At 42.2% G+C, this 22,128-nt stretch overlaps 1 protein-coding gene across 2 annotated transcripts in view; it reads left to right on the top strand.

Moving 5' to 3' along the window:
• CFAP46 (cilia and flagella associated protein 46) overlaps positions 1–22,128 on the top strand; it is a 370,852-nt gene that overhangs the window by 279,907 nt on the left and 68,817 nt on the right. For both annotated transcript variants that reach the window (XM_075348545.1, XM_075348544.1), the window contains exons 44-45: positions 11,699–11,878; positions 20,257–20,424. In XM_075348545.1, coding sequence (XP_075204660.1) covers positions 11,699–11,878; positions 20,257–20,424 — 348 coding nt within the window. The remainder of the gene's footprint in view (positions 1–11,698; positions 11,879–20,256; positions 20,425–22,128) is intronic.

Raw genomic sequence — 22,128 nt, 5'->3', positions numbered from 1 at the left:
AACAGATGGCTATATAGCTATCTGTTAGCGGATCCCTTCTCCATAGACTCCGATGTTAATGAAACGGATCAGGCAGACATCAGTTATTTAAAAACGGACAAAAAGTTGGGTTTGCAGAACCTTTTTTCCCAACGGATCTCTACAGGATCGATTCTAATGGATGATCACAGGACATGTGAACTCAACCTTAGGCCTGTTTCAGATGTCAGTGATTCTGGTACGTTTGCTTTTTTTGATACGTACCAGAATCACGGACATACGCAGACCCATTATAATCAATGGGTCTGCGCACACATCAGTGATTTTTCACTGACTATGTCTCCGTGCGGCGTACACGCGTGTCCATGATTTCCGTACAGAGACATGTCCATTTTTTCTGGCATCACCAATGTCCCATGGACCACACTATTGTGTGATCCGAGAAACAGGTACCAGCAAAAAACGTGCATATAAAATAAAAATCATTTTTACTCACCCGGCTCCCGTGACGCTCTGTGCAGCCCGTGCAGCCTGCGGCTTCTGAGCCGGCTCATTACTGTCACGCATATTCATGAATGCACAACACAGCCGACCCGGAAGCAGCTGCAGCGGAGGTCAGTGCCGGCCGGATGCTGCACCGCGGGAGCGATCAGCACCATGGAGAGCGGGAGCGGGCGCAGGTGAGTTGATCTCTAAGTGCAATCACGGACCACGGAGAGCGGAGCCCGGATTGCACATAGACAACCCACGTGTGCCGTGAATCACGGAACACGGAGGGACATGTGCGTGTTTTACACGTCAGTGAAGAACGCCTGTGTTTTTCACTGACATATGAAATGGGCCTTATACAGCACAGCCAGCACTTTTTGTGCCGCAGCAGCCGCGGTCTTACTAAAGGCCCCATTAATGCCATCTTTGTAATCCCATGAAGCCCAGCCTGCAGTCATTTTTACTAGATACTATTCAGTATATATTGCAATAAAAAAAATCACAGTTTCAAGTCTCCTAGGGAAACTAAAAAATAAGTCACAAATACGCAAAAAGTTTTCCAAAAATAGTAAATAAAAATTAATCGCCTCCCTTTTCTCAATCCAAAAATAAAGGATGTAATAATGAAATGGGGAAAAAAACAAAGAAAAACTTATCATCAGGTAAAGGCTGATCTCCCCCAAGTGGATGTAAGGGGTGGCTGTACATGCAAGCGTCACCGCTGAGGCCAATGACTGTCTGCAGCGTTCACTTGAATGGTGGCTATAGAGGGCTTGAGTAGTAATGGTTACTTTACTAGGTTAACACATTTCTTACCCTCAAGGATCGGATTTGAGTTTTTGGTTGGCAAGGAAGGGGTTAAGGCGAGAAATCATATTATTTATTCCAGAATGAGAGATTTTACAACATTTTTGTGCCTATTATTATTCAGCCTCCATGTTGAGTTCACGCCGCCGTCTGCCATAGACATAATTAGAGCGCTCAGAACAGTTGAAATCTCATTATAATGTAGAGCGCCGCTAAAAGCACATTACAATATATGGTGCATTCAGAGCCGCATCCGTGTCCAAGTCGAGGGCACAGATCGCTGCGTAATCTGCAATTATTTGCCTAGAGAAATGCACGGTAGCTGTATTACTGTCTGAATGGCTAATGGCGTCATGAATTACAGAGGTGTGAACTTGATAATGTGCCAGTCACTTTCAGAAAAACTGTCTGTTCACATCCGGCCAGACGTCGTCTTCTATCAGCTCTTGTCAGAATATGAAAAATCTATGAACGTGAAACATGACCCACAATATGGAAGGTATATGGACATCGCAGAGAGGACACCCTGCCTGGTACTACCCGAAAAGAGAAAGCGAAAAGCTGCTCTCAAGCCCTGACTCTTAAGGCTGTTTCACACGCAGCGACATCAATAGCTTGAGCGTCACGGGCAAATCGCTGCCTTTGGCAAACAATATCGCTGGTATGTGTCACACAAACATACCTTACAAATGACGTTACTGTGGCCGCCAAACAACCTCTTTTTTAAGGGGGAGGTTCGTGCGGTGCCACAGTGACGTCACCCAGTAGGACACCAATTGAAGCGGAAAGCAGCCGCATGATCATCACTCCCAGCTCGTTGCCGGAGGACGCAGGAAGCTGTTGTTCGTCGTCGCTAACGAGGCCGGATGTGCGTCACGAATTCCGTGACCCCAGCGATATGTCGTTAGATATGTCGCTGCGTGTAATGGGGCCTTAAGTCCAGATTCACACATATTTGTTGCGCGGTCTGAAAATGCACCATAATGCACCGACGGGTGACAGGTCTCACGTCCCCGTCTCAACAGCCTCATATACAAGTGCATCTCAATAAATTGGAATATCCTCAAAAAAGTTCACTTATTTCAGTAATTCAATACAAAAGGGGAACGCATATATTATATAGAGTCATTACACACAGAGGGATCTATTCCTATATATTATAGAGTCATTACACACAGAGTGATCGATTCCTATATATTATATAGAGTCATTACACACAGAGGGATCTATTTCTATATATTATATAGAGTCATTACACACAGAGGGATCTATTTCATGTGTTTATTTCTGTTAATTTTGATGATTATGGCTTACAGCCAATGAAAACCCAAAAGTCAATATCTCAGAAAATTAGAATAATTCCCACAAAACACTTGCAAATATAATATATCTAAACAGAGAAATCTGCTTCTGAAAAACTTCTGGGTTCTGCCCTGGCATGGAAGGCAGCATGTGAGAAGAGCTCCTGCTTCTTTATCAAGACCCCTGCAGTCCCAAGCACACAAACCAGCTGATAAGAGGTGTGAAAGAGGAGATAAGATAGTGTGCATGCCCCTCAGACATAATGGAGAGGTATGTACACAAGAACAGGACAGCAGGACAGGGATCTTCCCCAGCCCAAAGGAGCAGCCTGGCTAATGCTAAAATGGCTCCAGAGGTGACCAAGCCCAGGAAAAGCAATAAACCTTGTAATCAGCTTACCCAGCAGGAGGGAGGGGGTGAGCAGGAGATAAGCACTGCAGGTCTCAGCATTTCTTACAAGTCCCTAGCAGATGAGGTGGTTATAAGAAGTTAACCCCCAAGCTTCAGGAAATGCTGGAGCTCTGTCTGATGCCCTGAAGCAAATGCAGGAAGCCATCTCACAGCAATCAGAAAGATTGGCTACATTGGAGAATAGACTCAGCACTGCGGAGGATGAGTTGGGGGAGGTGCAGGCCGAGCTGCAAAAAGTCACCAGGCTGAACCAGCAGCTTGCAGATAAAATTGATGATCTGGAGAATCGCTCCAGACGGAAACAACTTAAGAATCATTGGGCTCCCAGAAACTATTACCCCTCACCAGCTAATGGGGATATGCATGGAGGACATACCTCACGCTCTGGGGATTGCTGTTTCACTCAAGGCTGAAAGGGCACACAGAGTGGGACCCCCAGCCCAGCACACAAGTGCAAACACACCTCCAAGAGCCAGGCCAGTGATTGTCAGATATTTGAACTTTGTGGATAAAACTAACATCTTACAAGCATTTCGGAAGAAGACATCCCCCATGGTGGTAAGGGGACATAAGATTCTGATATTCAGTGACTATTCGGCGGAAGTCACAAAGAAAAGAAGAGCCTTCAGTGATGTCTGCACAGAGCTTTTCAGAAAGAAGATAAAATCTGCTTTGCAATTCCCGGCCATCCTTAAATTCTTTGCCCCAGGAGAAGGAACAGAGACATCCACGGCCCCTGATCAGGCAAGAAGCTATGTGGACAAGACTTTTGCAAAATCGTCGCCTCTGGCGAAGAGTGGGGATGCTACTCCCCAGAGGGGGTGAGGACATAAAATACCCCTTACAGGGGCAAAATTGCTGATGATTAATGTGGAGTATTGATGCTGTTTGTAAAGGAGCGATGGGGGAGGGGGATTTGTATGGGGGTCTGGAGTTCATGATGTGGGCCTGAAAGTGTTAACTCTACCATAACCCAGACACCCATAGTCCCTCTCCATACCCCCGCTTTTCCCTTTTTTTTCTCCTCTTTTTCTTTCTTCCTCTGTCCTTCTTTCTCTGTCTTGCCCAACCCCGTTATTATCCCATCACCCAAACGCACCCCCCTCCAACACATAACTGCCTTCCTCTACCCCCATAACCCCACTCCCCTCCCACTCCCTCCAACTACACTCCCCCACCCACAAACTACTTTCCACCCCCTCCCACCCACACCCCATTTGCCACCCACAAACAAACCCTCTCCTGCCCCCCCCTCCCCGACTACACACTTTCTCCCACCCACAAACTACCTCCCACCCCATCCGTCCCAATCAACTCCCCCATCTCATTCATACCTCTCCCCATTTACGACCCTTCTCCTTCCCGTAACCATCCTCTGGACCCCTCCTCCATTCTTCCCTCCTTTCTTCCTCTTGTTTCCTTTTTCTTTCTTTTCTTTTCCTTCATCTCTCCTGGGAATGAGCCTCTTTATACTGGGTTGAGGTTCAACCTACTTTTAGTCCTCAGGGCTTGGGGATACTTGTATATATTTCTGAAGCTATGTTTAGCACGCCTTTAAATGAAGTGTAGAAGCTCAAGAAAGCGAACATATTTTGAGGAGCGAAAGAGGGATCAGTAGGAGTCCCTACATACATGCGTGAAAAAAGTGAAGTCCGCAACTGTGTTTTCCTACAAAGGATATAGGATAGCGGTGTTATTTTCTTGGTTTAATTGACTTTTTTTTTTTTTTTGCACCACTAGAGAGAGACGCGGTGGACAGGTTTTAAGAAGGTTTTAGTTAAGATAGGATAAGAAGTAAGATTTCAAGTAATATATAAGGATGCGAATTGTGTCATGGAACGTTAAAGGCCTGCAGTTGCCATACAAAAGACGAATGATATTGAGGCACTTAAAGAAGCTTAAAGTAGACATTGCCCTACTTCAGGAGACCCATTGGAAAAATCAGGATTTCACCAGAATGTGCAAAATGTGGGTGGGAGAAGTGATGGGATCCTCAGCCCAAAATAATAAAGCAGGTGTGTTACTACTACTCCATAAGCAGGCAAATTGTAAGGTAATAACACAGGAAAATGATGGAGATGGGAGAATACAAAAAGCTTTGCTTGATACCCCATGTGGACGACTCAAAATCTATAATGTATATGCACCAAATGAGAGTAATAAGATTTTCTTCCAGGAGTTGGAGAGGCAGGTTTTGGAGGACCCTGAGAGGAACATAATAATAGGAGGGGATCTTAATACGGTAATGAACGTCAGAGAAGATAGGTCGGGCACAGGACACAAACGCATGGTAGCCAGGACACATGACAGGGTGCTGAATGCGTTCACAGAACATACTAGCGTAATAGATGCTTGGCGAAACTCACACCCGGCAGACCGAGAGTACACTCATTTCTCCCACGTCCATAACACATGGTCTAGAATAGACTATTTTCTACTAATACAAGTTCTACTCAACAAAATGAGGAGGATCGACATACAAGATCTGGTGATATCAGATCACGCCCCATTACTCCTAGACCTAGAAGAAACCTACCCCAAGGGAACAGACATACTGTGGAGATTCCCTTCACACTTAGCCCAAGACGAGAACTTCCAAAAACTGGTGAAAATGTGGTGGCAGGAATATACATGGGATAATAAGGCACATGAGGAGAACTCCCATTTATACTGGGACGCAGCTAAGGCAGTACTAAGGGGAAGAATAATGGGATATGTGAAAGCATTGCGAAACAAAACAACTAAAGCATACACTGAAGCCAGCAGAAGGACCAGAGAAGCATACACAAACTACATTAATAATCCATCTATTGGTAATAGGAACAAGTGGATAAAGCAGAATTTGACTTGTGGGTGGACAGGGCAGAGAGGATGAGGGGCCAGAGAATTGCATCACATTATTTTAGATTCGGGAACAAGGCAGGTTTGCTTCTGGCACGAATGGCAAAGGGAATAACTCCTTTAACATCTATAACTCATTTGAGGGACCCATCTGGGGCTAGTCACAATGACCCAAAGAAAGTCAATGACATATTTGGAGAATTCTACAAAAAACTATATGAACAAGGGCCAGCAAATGACACAGAAGGTGGCAACTTCCTAAACAATCTGTCATTACCCACAATTACGGAATCGGACAGGGAAATGTTAAATGCCCCAATAAACGAGGAGGAAGTGAGAACAGTTGTGAAAAACCTTAAAATTAACAAGGCCCCAGGCCCCGATGGAATGACGGGGGAATTTTATAAAATACTACAGGAAGATGTTATGCCCACTTTAGTAAAAGTTTTCAACTACACCCTCCAAAATAAAATCCTACTACAGTCTGGCCATATGGTATATATAAAGGTAATACACAAACAAGGAAAAGACCCCTCGGACCCTTCATCACACAGGCCCATATCGCTGATAAATCAAGACATTAAAATAATCTCTAAAATCCTGGCAGACCGGCTAGCATTGATCCTCCCATCGATAGTAGGACCACATCAAGTGGGGTTCGTCAGAAATAGGTCAGCAGTGTTCAACATTCGCACAGTATTGGCGGAACTAGATGGAACAAAAAGACCGGGCCTGATAAAGGGGAACCCTGCGTTATTGGCCTTAGACGCGGAAAAGGCTTTTGACAATGTAAATTGGCATTGGTTAGGGCTAGTATTAGATAAATTTGGCATAATGGGTACTTTTCGGAACTATATGGAGGCACTTTACGCTACGCCTGAAGCTAGAATTTCCAGAATGGGCTTTCTGTGAAAATCTTTTCAGCTACAGAAGGGGACTAGGCAGGGGTGCCACCTGTCCTTTCTTCTGTTTGACTTGGCCCTTGAACCAGTAGCCCAATACTTAATAAAATCAGAAGATTTCTCAGGAATCAAGGTTGGGAATAGAGAGATAAAACTAACCTGCTTTGCAGACGATATGCTTTTATTTATGTCAGACCCAGAAAACCAACTAAAGAATGTAATAGACAAACTGGCGTACTTTGGCTCCTTCTCAGGCTACAGGATAAACATTAGTAAATGTCAGATTCTATATTTGACACCCCTGGGAAATAGGCAAGGTGAGGGAATAGAAGTAGCCATAGCCCCCCACTACATCACTTATTTAGAATTACAATAGGCAGAGACTCAATGTCATTATATAGACTTAACTATCCCCACCTAATTGAAAAAATAATTAAAGAGCTAAATAGGTGGAAAAATCTTTCCCTGTCCCTGTTTGGCAGAGCACATCTGATAAAGATGATCAGCTTCTCCCGTTTGCTCTATCCTCTACAAACTATTCCCTTACTGCTGAAACACACCGATATCAACAAATTGCAAAAAGCGTTTGTGAAATTTTTATGGCAGGGAAAGAGACCAAGAGTAGCCTACTCAAAGCTGTCTCTACAGAAAAAAGACAGAGGGGTACAAATGCCCATGATTAGATTGTACAACTTAGCGGAACTTGCCAGACATATAAAAGACTGGATCAACGGGACAACCTTCTTTTCTAACGTTCAGCTGGAGAGGGAGCTAACAAGCCCTTTTAACTTGGTAGCGGCATTACATATGAAGCTAGATAAAATGCCAACGTACGTGAAACAGAGCTGTTTAATAAAGGACACGGTGGGGGCCTGGAGAGCACTGAGAAAACTGTATAAACTCCCTTATTGTCTTTCAATATTTACCCCGCTGTGGGAGGATCCAAATTTTATTCAAGGGTCTCAAAACAAATTATTTCAAGGATGGAAGCAGAGGGGGATACGGAGGTTGGGTGATTTACTGAAAACAGAGGAGGGGAGAGTTCTGAGCTGGGCGGAGGTATCGGAAAAATTTAACATGGAAAATCACCATTACCTATAATATTTACAAATAACAACACATTACACATCAGTGGTAAAAGAGGTCGGGAAGGCTGAGAAGGGGAGTTTTGATGTATTGATTGGTCAGGGAGCGGAACATGAATCCCTTTCGATCATATACCAACGATTGAGAGATCAAGTACAGGGCCCCTGGAAAGAGCAAATATTTAAAACCTGGGAGACGGCTCTGGGCGATCCAGACATCTATGATAAAATTCTAAGGGGGTTGGAATCTGTTAAGAAAGTAATGATAAATGAACAATGGAGGGAGATGCAATTTAAGCTCGTACACAACGCAACATACGCCTTTAATATACCACATAGCAGCTCACCAGTGCATTTCTTGGACCATTGCCGTAAGTGTGGACTCCATAAAGCAAAACTGTTTCACTGCATATTATTATTATTATTTATTATTATAGCGCCATTTATTCCATGGCGCTTTACAAGTGAATGGGTATACGTACAACAATCATTAACAGTACACAACAGACTGGTACAGGAGGAGAGAGGACCCTGCCCACGAGGGCTCACAGTCTACAGGGAATGGGTGAGGTACAATAGGTGAGGACAGAGCTGGTTGCGCAGTGGTCTACTGGACTGAGGGCTATTGTAGGTTGTAGGCTTGTTGGAAGAGGTGGGTCTTGAGGTTCCTCTTGAAGCTTTCCACAGTAGGGGAGAGTCTGATGTTCTGAGGTAGAGCGTTCCAGAGTATGGGGGATGCACATATGGGAATGCCCACGAGTGAGGGGGGGTATGGGAGTATGGGAGGAAGCGGTGGCGTACATATTGAGGATTTGGAAAGTAGTCATACCCGTCACCCCTCAGGCCTGTTTGTTTCACTGTATAGAAGCCCCTACGGAAACTGACAGAGCAAGTGCTCACATTCCAGGTGTAATACACATAGTATTGCTTGTAGTTAAGAAATGCCTACTTAGGAATTGGCTGATAAGACAGACTCCGAGAAATACAGAAATAGTTGATACCCTAAAAACAATAATGATGTACGACAAACTGCATTCAGAGAAACATAAGAAGTCCACTAAAAGATTCTTCAAAAAGTGGAGAACATTTATTGAGCAAAGCTTCACACAAACGGAAATCACCCAGTTAATTAAAGCATTTGAACACGTCTTGGTATTGTGTGGAAGACATTGCAGGGACACTAGGGATACTGAAGATAGGGAGCATCCAAAGCACCAACTGAAGGGAACAAATAGGTTAGGTTGTTAAGTTAGAGTAAATTATTGTTAAGATAATTCTATGAAGATGAAATTGTTGTGACAATGAAAAAGAAAATGATGTAACAGAAGCATTGTACGATCCGGAGACATTTTATGGAATGTAACAACATGTTCTCTTGTTGATGATATGTGCTTGCTGACATCAAATAAAATATGTTTAAAAAAAAAAAAATCTGCTTCTTTCTCCATTAATAAGCCACTGCTTCTCTCACTGCCCCCTAACACATCATTCACTATGTAAAGCAACTGAAACCTGTTTTGATTAACGCAAATAGGGACTGCCATTTCACTGATGGATCAAATTACAGCTCCCTATATCTATATATATATAAGTCTAAAAAAATATATTAAAATTTGAGTCCTTGACTGCCTGAAAAGTTAACGATAAATAGCAAGATTTAACATGACCCCCTTGAGAAAGCAGACAAGCGAAACAAACTTTAGGGTAGCATCAGGAATGCGGTGTGCTCCTGACCTGTACAATATGGGTAAGCACTATGTTTACACTGATTGCTATTTGGTAAAATGTTATGGATTATGATGTCCTTGTCTGTGGTCATTATTTATGGACACGTTTTACAGGTTTTTGTGGTTATGGGGATATGTGCTTTTGGAAACACAGTGAGCTTCTGACAATGATGCTTCTCAGATCTAGGGGGCTTTCTTGACTAGTTCTGTTTTGTATGAGATGATTCATTGATATTCTTGTGGCTCCAGCAGTTTGGCTTTCAAGTGCTCTTTGATGGGAGCCCTGATTCAAGAATCTCAATCTGAGGCCTCCAAGGAGTTTGTCTCTATCTGTAGGGTTGGAACATATTCGACTGAACCTAAAGGCTTGGCTGGAGGCAATAGTGTTTTCTTTTATGTTTGGGCTGAAAGCGGTCTTGTCTGAGGTATGTTGGATGGTCAATCAGCTTCTGGTACAGGAACATCTTTAATTTATTGTTCTGTGTTTTGATGATAGTGTCTAAAAAGTTTATTTATGCAATCTTGTCCTGAGGAAGGAGATGTAACTCTGAAACGCGTTGATAATAAAGAGTACGGTCATCAATCAGCCTGAGTCTGAGAATACTTCCACGGCAGCGCTACTTTTAACCATTTCTTCCAGCCACATTGATATTGTATACTGGAGTGCTGCGGCCGCCGGTTTACATGCCAATTTAGTGGTTGTGACTAGAGATGGGCGTACCCGGACTGTAGAAGTCCGGATCCGCGCAGTTTCAAAAATATGCAGTTCCGGAGCCTCAGTTCTCAGGGGATTGCAGCTAATGATCCCTATCCGTCAACTCTGAAAATATAAAAAAAAAAAAAATAAGGGAAAAATAAAGCAAGCGCGTTCTACTTACCGAGTCTCTGGTGCGGCGGTAACTGCTTCCGGCCGCTCATTTACCTTCATGCATCTTCACTGCTACACTGCTGCCCACCGGCAGTCCTGGCGTCTGTGATTGGCTGCAGTCAGACAGTGCCACCAGCCTGTGTGACAGCCGGTCTGACTGCTTATAATCATAGGCCCGGTTTGCGGGTCACTGTAGATTGAAGAAAAATAAATAAAGAAAAAAAATGGCCTAGGGTACCCATATTATGATACCCAGCACAGATAAAGCATATGGCTACAGGCTGCTGCCCCCACCCATGCACTTATCTTGGCTGTGTATCAAAATAAGAGTAGCCAAAAATGCTGTGCGGTCCCCCCAATTTTTGATACCCAGCCATGGTAAAGCCTGACAGCTGGAGGCTGGTATTCTCAGGCTGGGGAGACCCATGCTTATTGTGCTCCAAATTCAGCAAAATGGTGCAGACTAAAAAAAAAGACAAGACAGAAAAATTATTAAAAAACAAAAATATAATTTATGAATCAGGGCCTTAGGGGTACTTTGCACACTACGACATCGCAGCTGCGATGTCGGTGGGGTCAAATCGAAAGTGACGCACATCTGGCATCGCTGTCGACATCGGAGTGTGTAAATCGTTTTTGATACGATTAACGAGCGCAAAAGCGTTGAAATCGTATCATCGGTGTTGTGTCGGTCAAATCCATAATGTCGCGGCAGCGACAGGTACGATGTTGTTCCTCGCTCCCTGCGGCAGCACACATCGCTGTGTATGAAGCCGCAGGAGCGAGGAACATCTCCTAGCTGCGTCCTGCGGCTCACGCCGGCTATGAGGAAGGACGGAGGGTGGGCGGGGATGTTTACGTCCCGCTCGTCTCCGTCCCTCTGTTTCTATTGGCCGCCTACCGTGTGACATCGCTGTGACGCCGCACGACCCGCCCCCCTTAGGAAGGAGGCGGGTCGTTGGCCAGAGCGACGTCGCAGGGCAGGTAAGCGCATGCGAAGCGGCCGTAGTGATAATGTTCGCTACAGCAGCTATCACAAGATATCGCAGCTGCGACGGGGGCGGGGACTATCGCGCTCGGCATCGCTAGCATCGGCTTGCGATGTCGTAGTGTGCAAAGGACCCCTTAGACTTTTTTTTGAGCAATTGTTTTCTAGCCGTGGCTACATTACCATTACTAATATCTTTTCACATTAGATTGCTGATGAATCACAGCTCTGTCGGAAAGAACTGAAGGTCTTGGGTACTGTACTGTGTAATGCATTAACATCTCGTGTGCTTTTTTCAGTCCAGGAGGAAACTTGCACAGATGTATCTTGCACAGTCCACTGAGATTTTACTACAAACCATCAATGTTGCAATAAACAACAGCTTGATGGATATCGTGTCATCTGCGAGCCTTGAGATCTGTACGTGCCTCGGACAGTTTGACCCTTTCACAGCCGCTATGTTCCTGGCACTGCATCAGGTTTGGCCATTTTTAATGATATTGGTAGACTTTTCCTGCTTTTATTTCCTTTTATTAAAGTCAGGATTCACTACACTATGTATTTCACGAGAGCCAATGCCCAAAATGTATCTCAGGAGGCTTTCTGAACTTGTCTGTTTGATTAAAATGAAATCCACCATGTTGGATTTAGGTCCACATACAGAATATCACAATTTATATTCATTGCAAATGTTCGGCTTTTCCAATAAAAAAACCTCCATATTCCCTGCAGAGATTTAGCATGAAATGGTCTATGTACGTCTGACAACGTCATCTCATTTGATAGATAATGTGATAAAAAGACATTCTGCAAATCTATGTAGCAGAAATATTATATATGCATCTCAATAAAATAGAATAGCATAAAGTTAATTTATTACAGTAATTCAATACAAAAACGGAAACACATATATAGAGTCATTACACACACAGGGATCTATTCCTATATATTATATAGAGTCATTACACACAGAGGGATCTATTCCAATATATTATATAGAGTCATTACACACAGAGGGATCTATTCCTATATATTATATAGAATCATTACACACAGAGGGATCTATTCCTATATATTATATAGAGTCATTACACACAGAGGGATCTATTCCTATATATTATATAGAGTCATTACACACAGAGGGATCTATTCCTATATATTATATAGTCATTACACACAGAGGGATCTATTCCTATATATTATAGTCATTACACACAAAGGGATCTATTCTTATATATCATATAGTCATTACACACAGAGGGATCTATTCCTATATATTATATAGCATCATTACACACAGAGGGATCTATTCCTATATATTGTATAGAGTTATTACACACAGAGGGATCTATTCCTATATATTATATAGAGTCATTACACACAGAGTGATCTATTCCTATATATTATAGTCATTACACACAGAGGGATCTATTCTTATATATTATATAGAGTCATTACACATAGAGGGATCTATTCCTATATATTATATAGTCATTACACACAGAGGGATCTATTCCGATATATTATATAGAGTCATTACACACAGAGGGATCTATTGCTATATATTATATAGAGTCATTACACACAGAGGGATCTATTCCTATATATTATATAGAGTCATTACACACATAGGGATCTATTCCTATATATTATACAGAGTCATTACACACAGAGTGATCTATTTCAAGTATTTATTTCTGTTAATGTTGATGATTATGGCTTACAGCCAATGAAAATCCAAAAGTTATTATCTCAGAAAATTAGAATAATTACCACAACACAACTACAACCACAACATGGTCCCTTAGTCTGGTTCAGTAGGCTACACAATCATGGGGAAGACTGCTCACTTGACAGATGTCCAGAAGACAGTCATTGACACACTCTACAAGGAGGGTAAACCACAAAAGGTCATTGCTAAAGAAGCTGGCTGTTCACAGAGTGCTGTATCCAAGCATACAATGGAAAGTTGAGTGGAGAAGGAAAATATGTGGTAGAAAAAATTGCACAAGCAACGGGATAACCACAGCCTTGATAGGATTGTTAAGAAAATTCAAAAATTTCGGGGAGATTCACAAGGAGTGGACTGCTGCTGGGGTCAGTGCTTCAAGAGCCACCACACACAGACGTATCCAGGGCATGGGCTACAAGTGTCGCATTCCTTGTGTGAAGCCACTCATGACCAATAGACAACGCCAGAAGCGTCTTACTGGGCCAAGGAGAAAAAGAACTGGACTGTTGCTCAGTGGTCCAGGGTGTTGTTTTCAGATGAAAGTAAATTTAGCATTTTATATGGACATCGCGGTCCTAGAGTCTGAAGGAAGAGTGGAGAGGCCACAATCCAAGCTGCTGAGGTCTAGTGTGAAGTTTCCACAATCAGTGATGGTTTGGGCAGACATGTCATCTGCTGGTGAAGGGCCACTGTGTTTTATCAAGACCAAAGTGATCGCAGCCGTCTACCAGGAAATTTTAGAGCACTTCATGCTTCCCTCTGCCGACAAGCTTTTTGGAGATGGAAATTTTATTTTCTAGTAGGACTTGACAACTGTCCACACTGCCAAAAGTACCAATACCTGGTTTACTAACCACAGTATCACTCTGCTTGATTGGCCAGCAAACTCGCCTGACCTAAACCCCATAGAGAATTTATGTGGTATTGTCAAGAGCAAGATGAGAGACACCAGATCCAACAATGCAGACGAGCTGAAGGCTGCTATCAAAGCAACCTGGGCTTCCATAACACCTCAGCAGTGCCACAGGCTGATCACCTCCATGCCACGCCGCATTGATGCAGAAATTCAAAAGGAGCCCCAACCAAGTATTGAGGCATTTACAGACTTTTCAGGAGGCGCCAACATTGCTGAGTTTAAAATAATTTTTTTCAGTCGTTCTTATATAATATTCTAATTTTCTGAGATAATGACTTTTGGGTTTTCATTGGCTGTAAGTCATAATCATCAACATTAACAAAAATAAACACTTGAAATAGATCCCGCTGTGTGTAATGACTCTATATAATATATAAGAATAGATCCCTCTGTGTGTAATGACTCTATAATATATAGGAATAGATCCCTCTGTGTGTAATGACTCTATAATATATAGGAATAGATCCCTCTGTGTGTAATGACTCTATATAATATATAAGAATAGATCCCTCTGTGTGTAATGACTCTATAATATATAGGAATAGATCCCTCTGTGTGTAATGACTCTATAATATATAGGAATAGATCCCTCTGTGTGTAATGACTCTATATAATATATAAGAATAGATCCCTCTGTGTGTAATGACTCTATATAATATATAGGAATAGATCCCTCTGTGTGTAATGACACTATATAATATTTAGGAATAAATCACTCTGTGTAATGACTCTATATAATATATAGGAGAATATGCCTCTGTGTGTAATGACTCTATATAATATATAGAGGAATAGATCCCTCTATGTGTAATGACTCTATATAATATATAGGAATAGATCCCTCTGTGTGTAATGACTCTATATAATATATAGGAATAGATCACTCTGTGTAATTACTCTATATAATATATAGGAATAGATCCTTCTGTGTGTAATGTCTCTATATAATATATAGCAATAGATCCCTCTGTGTGTAATGACTCTATATAATATATAGCAATAGATCCCTCTGTGTGTAATGACTATATAATATATAGGAATTGATCCCTCTGTGTGTAATGACTATATAATATATAGGAATTGATCCCTCTGTGTGTAATGACTCTATATAATATATAGCAATAGATCTCTCTGTGTGTAATGCCTCTATATAATATATAGGAATAGATCCCTCTGTGTGTAATGACTCTATATAATATATAGCAATAGATCCCTCTGTGTGTAATGACTCTATATAATATATAGCAATAGATCCCTCTGTGTGTAATAACTCTATATGATATATAGGAATAGATCCCTCTGTGTGTAATGACTCTATATAATATATAGGAATAGATCCATCTGTGTGTAATGACTCTATATAATATATAGGAATAGATCACTCTGTGTGTAATGACTCTATATAATATATAGGAATAGATCCCTCTGTGTGTAATGACTCTATATAATATATAGGAATAGATCCCTCTGTGTGTAATGACTATATAATATATAGGAATTGATCCCTCTGTGTGTAATGACTCTATATAATATATAGGAATAGATCCCTCTGTGTGTAATGACTCTATATAATATATAGGAATAGATCCCTCTGTGTGTAATGACTCTATATAATATATATGAATAGATCCCTCTGTGTGTAATGACTCTATATAATATATAGGAATAGATCCCTCTGTGTGTAATGACTCTATATAATATATAGGAATAGATCCCTCTGTGTGTAATGACTCTATATAATATATAGGAATAGATCCCTCTGTGTGTAATGACTCTATATAATATATAGGAATAGATCCCTCTGTGTGTAATGACTATATAATATATAGGAATAGATCCCTCTGTGTGTAATGACTCTATATAATATCTAGGAATAGATCCCTCTGTGTGTAATGACTATATAATATATAGGAATAGATCCCTCTGTGTGTAATGACTATATAATATATATGTGTTTCCCTTTTTGTATTGAATTACTGAAATAAATTAACTTTTTGTTGATATTCTAATTTATTGAGATGCACTTGTTTAACGCTCTGAAAATTCACTCCAAAAGTGCCATTCATTACGGGGTCCCTCTTCTGTATAATTTGCTATACACTGCCCTATCCATCTCTAGCAGGAGAGATGATGAGATGCAATATAGTAAATTGGGGGGGTTGATTCTTTTCTCCCACCCTCCTGCCTACAAATAATGAAGCAGGATTTCTTTTAGGTAAGCCATAGAGCAGTGTTTCCCAAACTCCAGTCCTCACGACCCCCAACAAGTCCTGTTTTCAGGATTTCCTTACTGTTGAACAGGTGATGGAATCATTATCAAGGCATCGCCTGTACTATATTAAGGAAATCCTGAAAAACATGACCTGTTGGGGGTCGTGAGGACTGGAGTTTGGGGACCACTGCCATAGAGTAATGGCAGGGCAGGTATAGGGCATGCTTGGAAATGTGATAAAGGAAGTTCTGGCACCTACTGTGCTGGCAGGTTGCTGGTAAACCGGAAAGTCCCACTTAAAAAATATGGATGGCAGGTTACAAAACATAAGAATTAGGACAGTTCTGGACATCTAAAGGCCCCGTCACACACAGAGATTAATCTTTGGCAGATCTGTGGTTGCAGTGAAATCATGGACATATTGTTCCATTTGTACACAGCCACAAACCTGGCACTGATTGTCCACAATTTCACTGCAACCACAGATCTGCCGCAGATTTATCTCTGTGTGTGACAGGGCCTTTAGACTGGTATGTGCTGCAAAAGACGTCTTAACTTGTGGAGGATGATGGCAGCAAAACCAAACTTTTCTACCCATACATTTCAAAAGGAACCTGTCTAGTCCAGTAACACTATTTACCTGTTGATATAAGGTTAATCTACAGGTAAATAGCTTTTAAAACATGGATATCTGCTTTACTTGAGTAGCGGTTACACGAAAGGTTAACTTATATCGTCCCGGCGGCTGTAATCACTCCCCGGCACATTGACTGACAGCCCGCTCTGCAGCTTGTGTGCGCAGCCGGTGTGCACAGGGGTCTGTCAATCAATGTTGCCAGGGAGTGATGACCACACGCTCACAGTACAGTATAGTGATTGGCAACTTTAACCTCGTCATGCACCGCGCCTATGACTGAAAGCAAGTGGCTGCAGGGAGGATATAACTTCATTTTCTCCCTGTAGTTGCTGGTCCAGTTAAGCAGCCAGGCAGGATTTTAACACTGTTTAACTGTAGATTGTTCCTATATCTGCAGTTAAGTACTATTTCTGTATTTGACGAGTTCCCTTTAAATATAAAATGATTGTGCTTGCGGCCACCAGGGGGAGCATACTGCTTTATAAATATTCAGTTAGCTAGTGCGCTCTCCTTATTTTTCGCATTCAATGAGATATGCAGGGGATTTGGAGCTTTGTGGAATTAAACATAGTTTAAGCCATTATACATACAGTGAATATAATTGAAGGAACAATAGAAACGGAGTATTTATGTGCAATTATATTAATTTTGATAGAAATCGTTACAAGTACATGTAAAAAACATTTAAGAAGCATAGACCTGGGAAAAATACATCAGATCCCCATGAATCACCTAACATATCAAAAATGAACATAATCAGGAAAGAGATTCCGGTATGCAGGTGATATGGCAGCTAAATGCAGCTATATATAGTGTGGCCTAGTCCACAAAGGATAGGGAGGCTATACAAAAAATGTATTATAGAGTATATCAGAGTAGCCACCTATTATTAGTATATGGATCTTACACCTACCCAAAGGGTACTAGATAAAGACATGGTCACATATGGAAATATATACAAAGAAGTGAAGTATAATAGAGAAAGTCAGCTCCATAGGGATATACCTCTCCTCCCGGAAGAAGCGTTCTTAGGACTGCGAAACGGCCGTCGGAGGTAAGCCTTTGTGCCGGCCCTATTTACCTTGGTCCCTATGGAGCTGACTTTCTCTATTATACTTCACTTCTTCACTCTATAATACATTTTTTGTATAGCCTCCCTATCCTTTGTGGACTAGGCCACACTATATATAGCTACATTTAGCTGCCATATCACCTGCATACCGGAATCTCTTTCCTGATTATGTTCATTTTTGATATGTTAGGTGATTCATGGGGATCTGATGTATTTTTCCCAGGTCTATGCTTCTTAAATGTTTTTTACATGTACTTGTAACGATTTCTATTAAAATTAATATAATTGCACATAAATACTCCGTTTCTATTGTTCCTTCAATTGTTTCTTGGAGTGTGCAGTCTCTGGAACTTGCTGGTGGGTTAACTTATACCCTTTACCAGTATGACCCTCTAGAGACCATAAGGTTTAACCATGAGGCTTCTTGTTTGGATACAGTGAATATATAAAGAAAATAATACACATAATTTTGCCTCTATTTAGATTAAAACAAAGAACGTAAACTGATTAGCCATTATCTCTTACTGGTTGTCACTTGTCTGTGACACCTGCAGCAGTTTCTGGGGACCGCATGTGAGAGATAAGAAATTGTAAATTAGGGGTGTCCAATTTTTCGGCATCTTCAGGTCACTTTGGAAGAAGAAGAGCTGTCTTGAGCCGCACATTAAATACTCAAACACTAACGAAAGCTGATGAGCAAAAACTGGTCCTTGCATACTTATTGTGATATCTAACACCACAGATAAGCAAAAAAAAGTTATGACCTGTAGTATACATTACATAGGATAGACTGAGACTATGGTGTATGTACATGACATAGGATACACTGAGGCGGCTATATAAAACATGTAGGAGACACAGCTACTAATGTATAAACATCACATAGGATACACTGAGGCTGCCATATATGCATCACATAAAAGACCCTGAAGCTTCAATATATACATCATATAGGAGACACTGAGACTGCTGTGTATGCATCTTATAGTATACACTGAGGCTACTGTATACATTATAGGATACACTGAGGCTGATGCATATACATCACATAGAAAACACCAAGACTGCTGTATATACATCATTTAGTAGATGTGAGACTGCCATATATACATCACATAGAATACTGAGAATGCTACTGTATATACACCACGAGAGTAACTAAGTTTCTGCTGTATACATCGCATTGGAGACACTGAGGCTGACATATATATTAGATAGGAGATATGAGACTGCTATATATATAAATCACATAGGGCGCAGTGAGACTGCTGTAAATGCATCACAAATATATACCACATAGGAGACATGAGACACCTGTACATATATCACATCTGCTACACTGAGGGTAATGTATATGTATCAGATAGGAAACACTGAGACCACCGTATATACTTTACATAGGAAACACTGAGACTATTTTCATCACATAGCTGACACTGCTGTATATACATCACATAGGAGACTTGAGACTGCTGTCTATACAAAGGGTACACTCAGGATAATTTATATACATCACATCATAAATGACACTAAAGGGTTCTTTACACGCTGCGACATCGCTAGCGATTGCTTGCGATGTCGAGCGCGGTAGCACCAGCCCCCGTCCGTGCGACATTTGGTGCTCGCTGCCGTTGTGAACATTATCGCTATGACAGCGTCACACGCACATACCTTGTCAGCAACGTCGCTGTGACCGCCGAACAATCCCTCCCTCAAGGGGGAGGTGCGTTCGGCGTCATAGCGGCGTCACTAAGTGGCCGGCCAATAGAAGCGGAGAGGCGGAGATGAGCGGGACGTAACAGCCCGCCCATCTCCTTCCTTCCGCATTGCCGGTGGACGCAGGTAAGGAGATGTTTGTCATTCCTGCGGTGTCACACACAGTGATGTGTGGTGCCGCAGGAACAACGAACAACATCGTACCTGTGGCAGCAGCGATATTAAGGAAAGGAGCGACGTGTCAACGATCACCGTTTTTGAACGATTTTGCGATCATTGATCGTCGCTCCTTGGTGTCACACGCTGCGATGTCGCTACCGGCGCCGGATGTGCGTCACTAACGACGTGACCCCGTCGATATATCGGTAGCGATGTCGCAGCGTGTAAAGTAGTAATCGAGTTACTCCTGAATTTTTCAGGAGAACATGGGTCACATTATGGCATGTTCTGTAATACGAGGCTTCAGTACAACTTTTTATCAAGGCTCTGCTGTACATAAAACCAGCCTTGTGTATAATGCCCATCCATCATGTACACGGAGACTTATGTATCTATGGGTTTTCCTTCCTCAGAGCTGTGTGTCTAGTCTGACGACAGAAGACTTGGTTCTTACAGCGACACTAAATACCAGCAACTCGCAGTTTGCAGCTTTGATGCATCTCCTGCAATACCTAAAAGGCAAAGGAGACGAGGGCCCGCTGAGGAAGCAAGCCGAGCAAAAACTGGCCGCCACTTCCAAAGTAAGGAATTTCTAGAATTGTATTGTACTTGACATGTAGCTTTTTGGCAGTGCATGGTACAAGACGGAAAGGAACATAAGATCAAACAGGCCTAGTAGAGCAGAAATGGGTCATCTAGTGGTGTAATACTGAGCCCCTTATCCCACAGGACCTCAAGGGTCCAGGAGAAGATAACGTCATCTGTGGGTTCAGTTTTATGGGTCAAATCACAAATATCTTCTTAGTTAGTAATAATTATATATCCCGTGTCTGCGATGATAGCAGTAAACACATAGATGTGCTGTAAAGAGGATCTGTCACCTGCCTGACTCTGTTTGCAGTCCTCAGGAAATAACAACTTTTCTACAACTCTACATTATGCCGGGCCTCTGTTATTCCTCTTAGAAATTTATGAATAAACTGGGTGTTACCGTACAAAGGGTGTTTCCTTAAAGGCCGCGTGTCTTCTTCGCTGTGGCCGCCATACAACCTTTTTTTTAAGGGGGCGGTGCATGCGGCGTAACAGCGATGTCACACAGCACGACACCAATAGAAGCGGAAGGGCGGAGAGCAGCCGCATGAACGTCACTCCCACCTCGTTGCCGGAGGACGCAGGAACGCTGTTGTTCGTCGATCCTGGGGTGTCACACGTAGCGATGTGTGCTGCCTCAGTAACGATGAACAACCTGCGTCCATAACGAGGAACAATATTTTGAAAATGAATGACGTATCAACAATCAACGATTTGGTAAGTATTTGGGATCGTTAGCAGTCGCTCGTAAGTGTCACACGCAACGACGTCGCTAACGAGGTCGGATGTGTGTCATGAATTCCGTGACCCCAACGACATCTCGTTAGATATGTTGTTGCGTGTAACGGGGCCTTAAGTCTCAAACTACGGGCCCTCATTGGGCAGCTTCAGTCTGTACAGGCACATACCTCCACCACCCAAGTGGTAACATCCAATTGTCACGTAATCCAATTTTAGTAGGAATAACAGAGAAACCGTAAACGTTGAAAGAAAAGATACATCAGAATTGCAATTCCCTGGAGAATACAAGATTCTTATAAAACACACGTCTGTAGATCAGAAAGGTCAGTGAAGCTAAATTATGTTTTTTGATACTTTGGATCCTCTTAAACACCTGTAGATCAGTTGAGTTTGGGGTTCTGAGACCCAAACCAATCAGTCAAACCACTTTGGAGAAGCCGTCAGTTTCCACCTGCCCATCTGCACAGCGGTGTACAGGCTCAACAGAAAGTCTACCGGACGGTACACCACTGTGTGCACTCAAACCGGAGCTGTGCATTTGTACCTTTTGAGCTGAGCACTTCTGCTTAGTGGTTTGAGTGATTGGTGTAAGATCCGTATCTCCATTGATCTACAGGGTTTTTAATGAGTAGGAAAATATCTCAAAGCCTCAGAGAATTTAGTTACCTTTTACGTGTGACAATTGGATTTTTAGCTGTTCATTGTTTGTGTGGGCTTTCTCCACTGACTCCCATTTTCACGCTTCGAGGCACCAATTCATCAACACTGGATTTTGTATGCCAGTCCTGCTGACTTGTGCGCTGTAGGAAGATGCACCAAATGCATTAAGAGTCTCAGATCTCCTAGTAGATGGGGCAGGTCTTTGAGGTGCCAGGCACCACTGAAGTGGTATACGACTGTCAGGGACTGTCGTAGATTTATGTCATAATTCACACCACTTTTGTGGCAATAAT

Source organism: Anomaloglossus baeobatrachus, chromosome 5 (genome assembly GCF_048569485.1).
Source record: "Anomaloglossus baeobatrachus isolate aAnoBae1 chromosome 5, aAnoBae1.hap1, whole genome shotgun sequence".
NCBI lineage: Eukaryota > Metazoa > Chordata > Amphibia > Anura > Aromobatidae > Anomaloglossus > Anomaloglossus baeobatrachus.
This window is presented reverse-complemented; position numbering and strand designations above follow the sequence as displayed.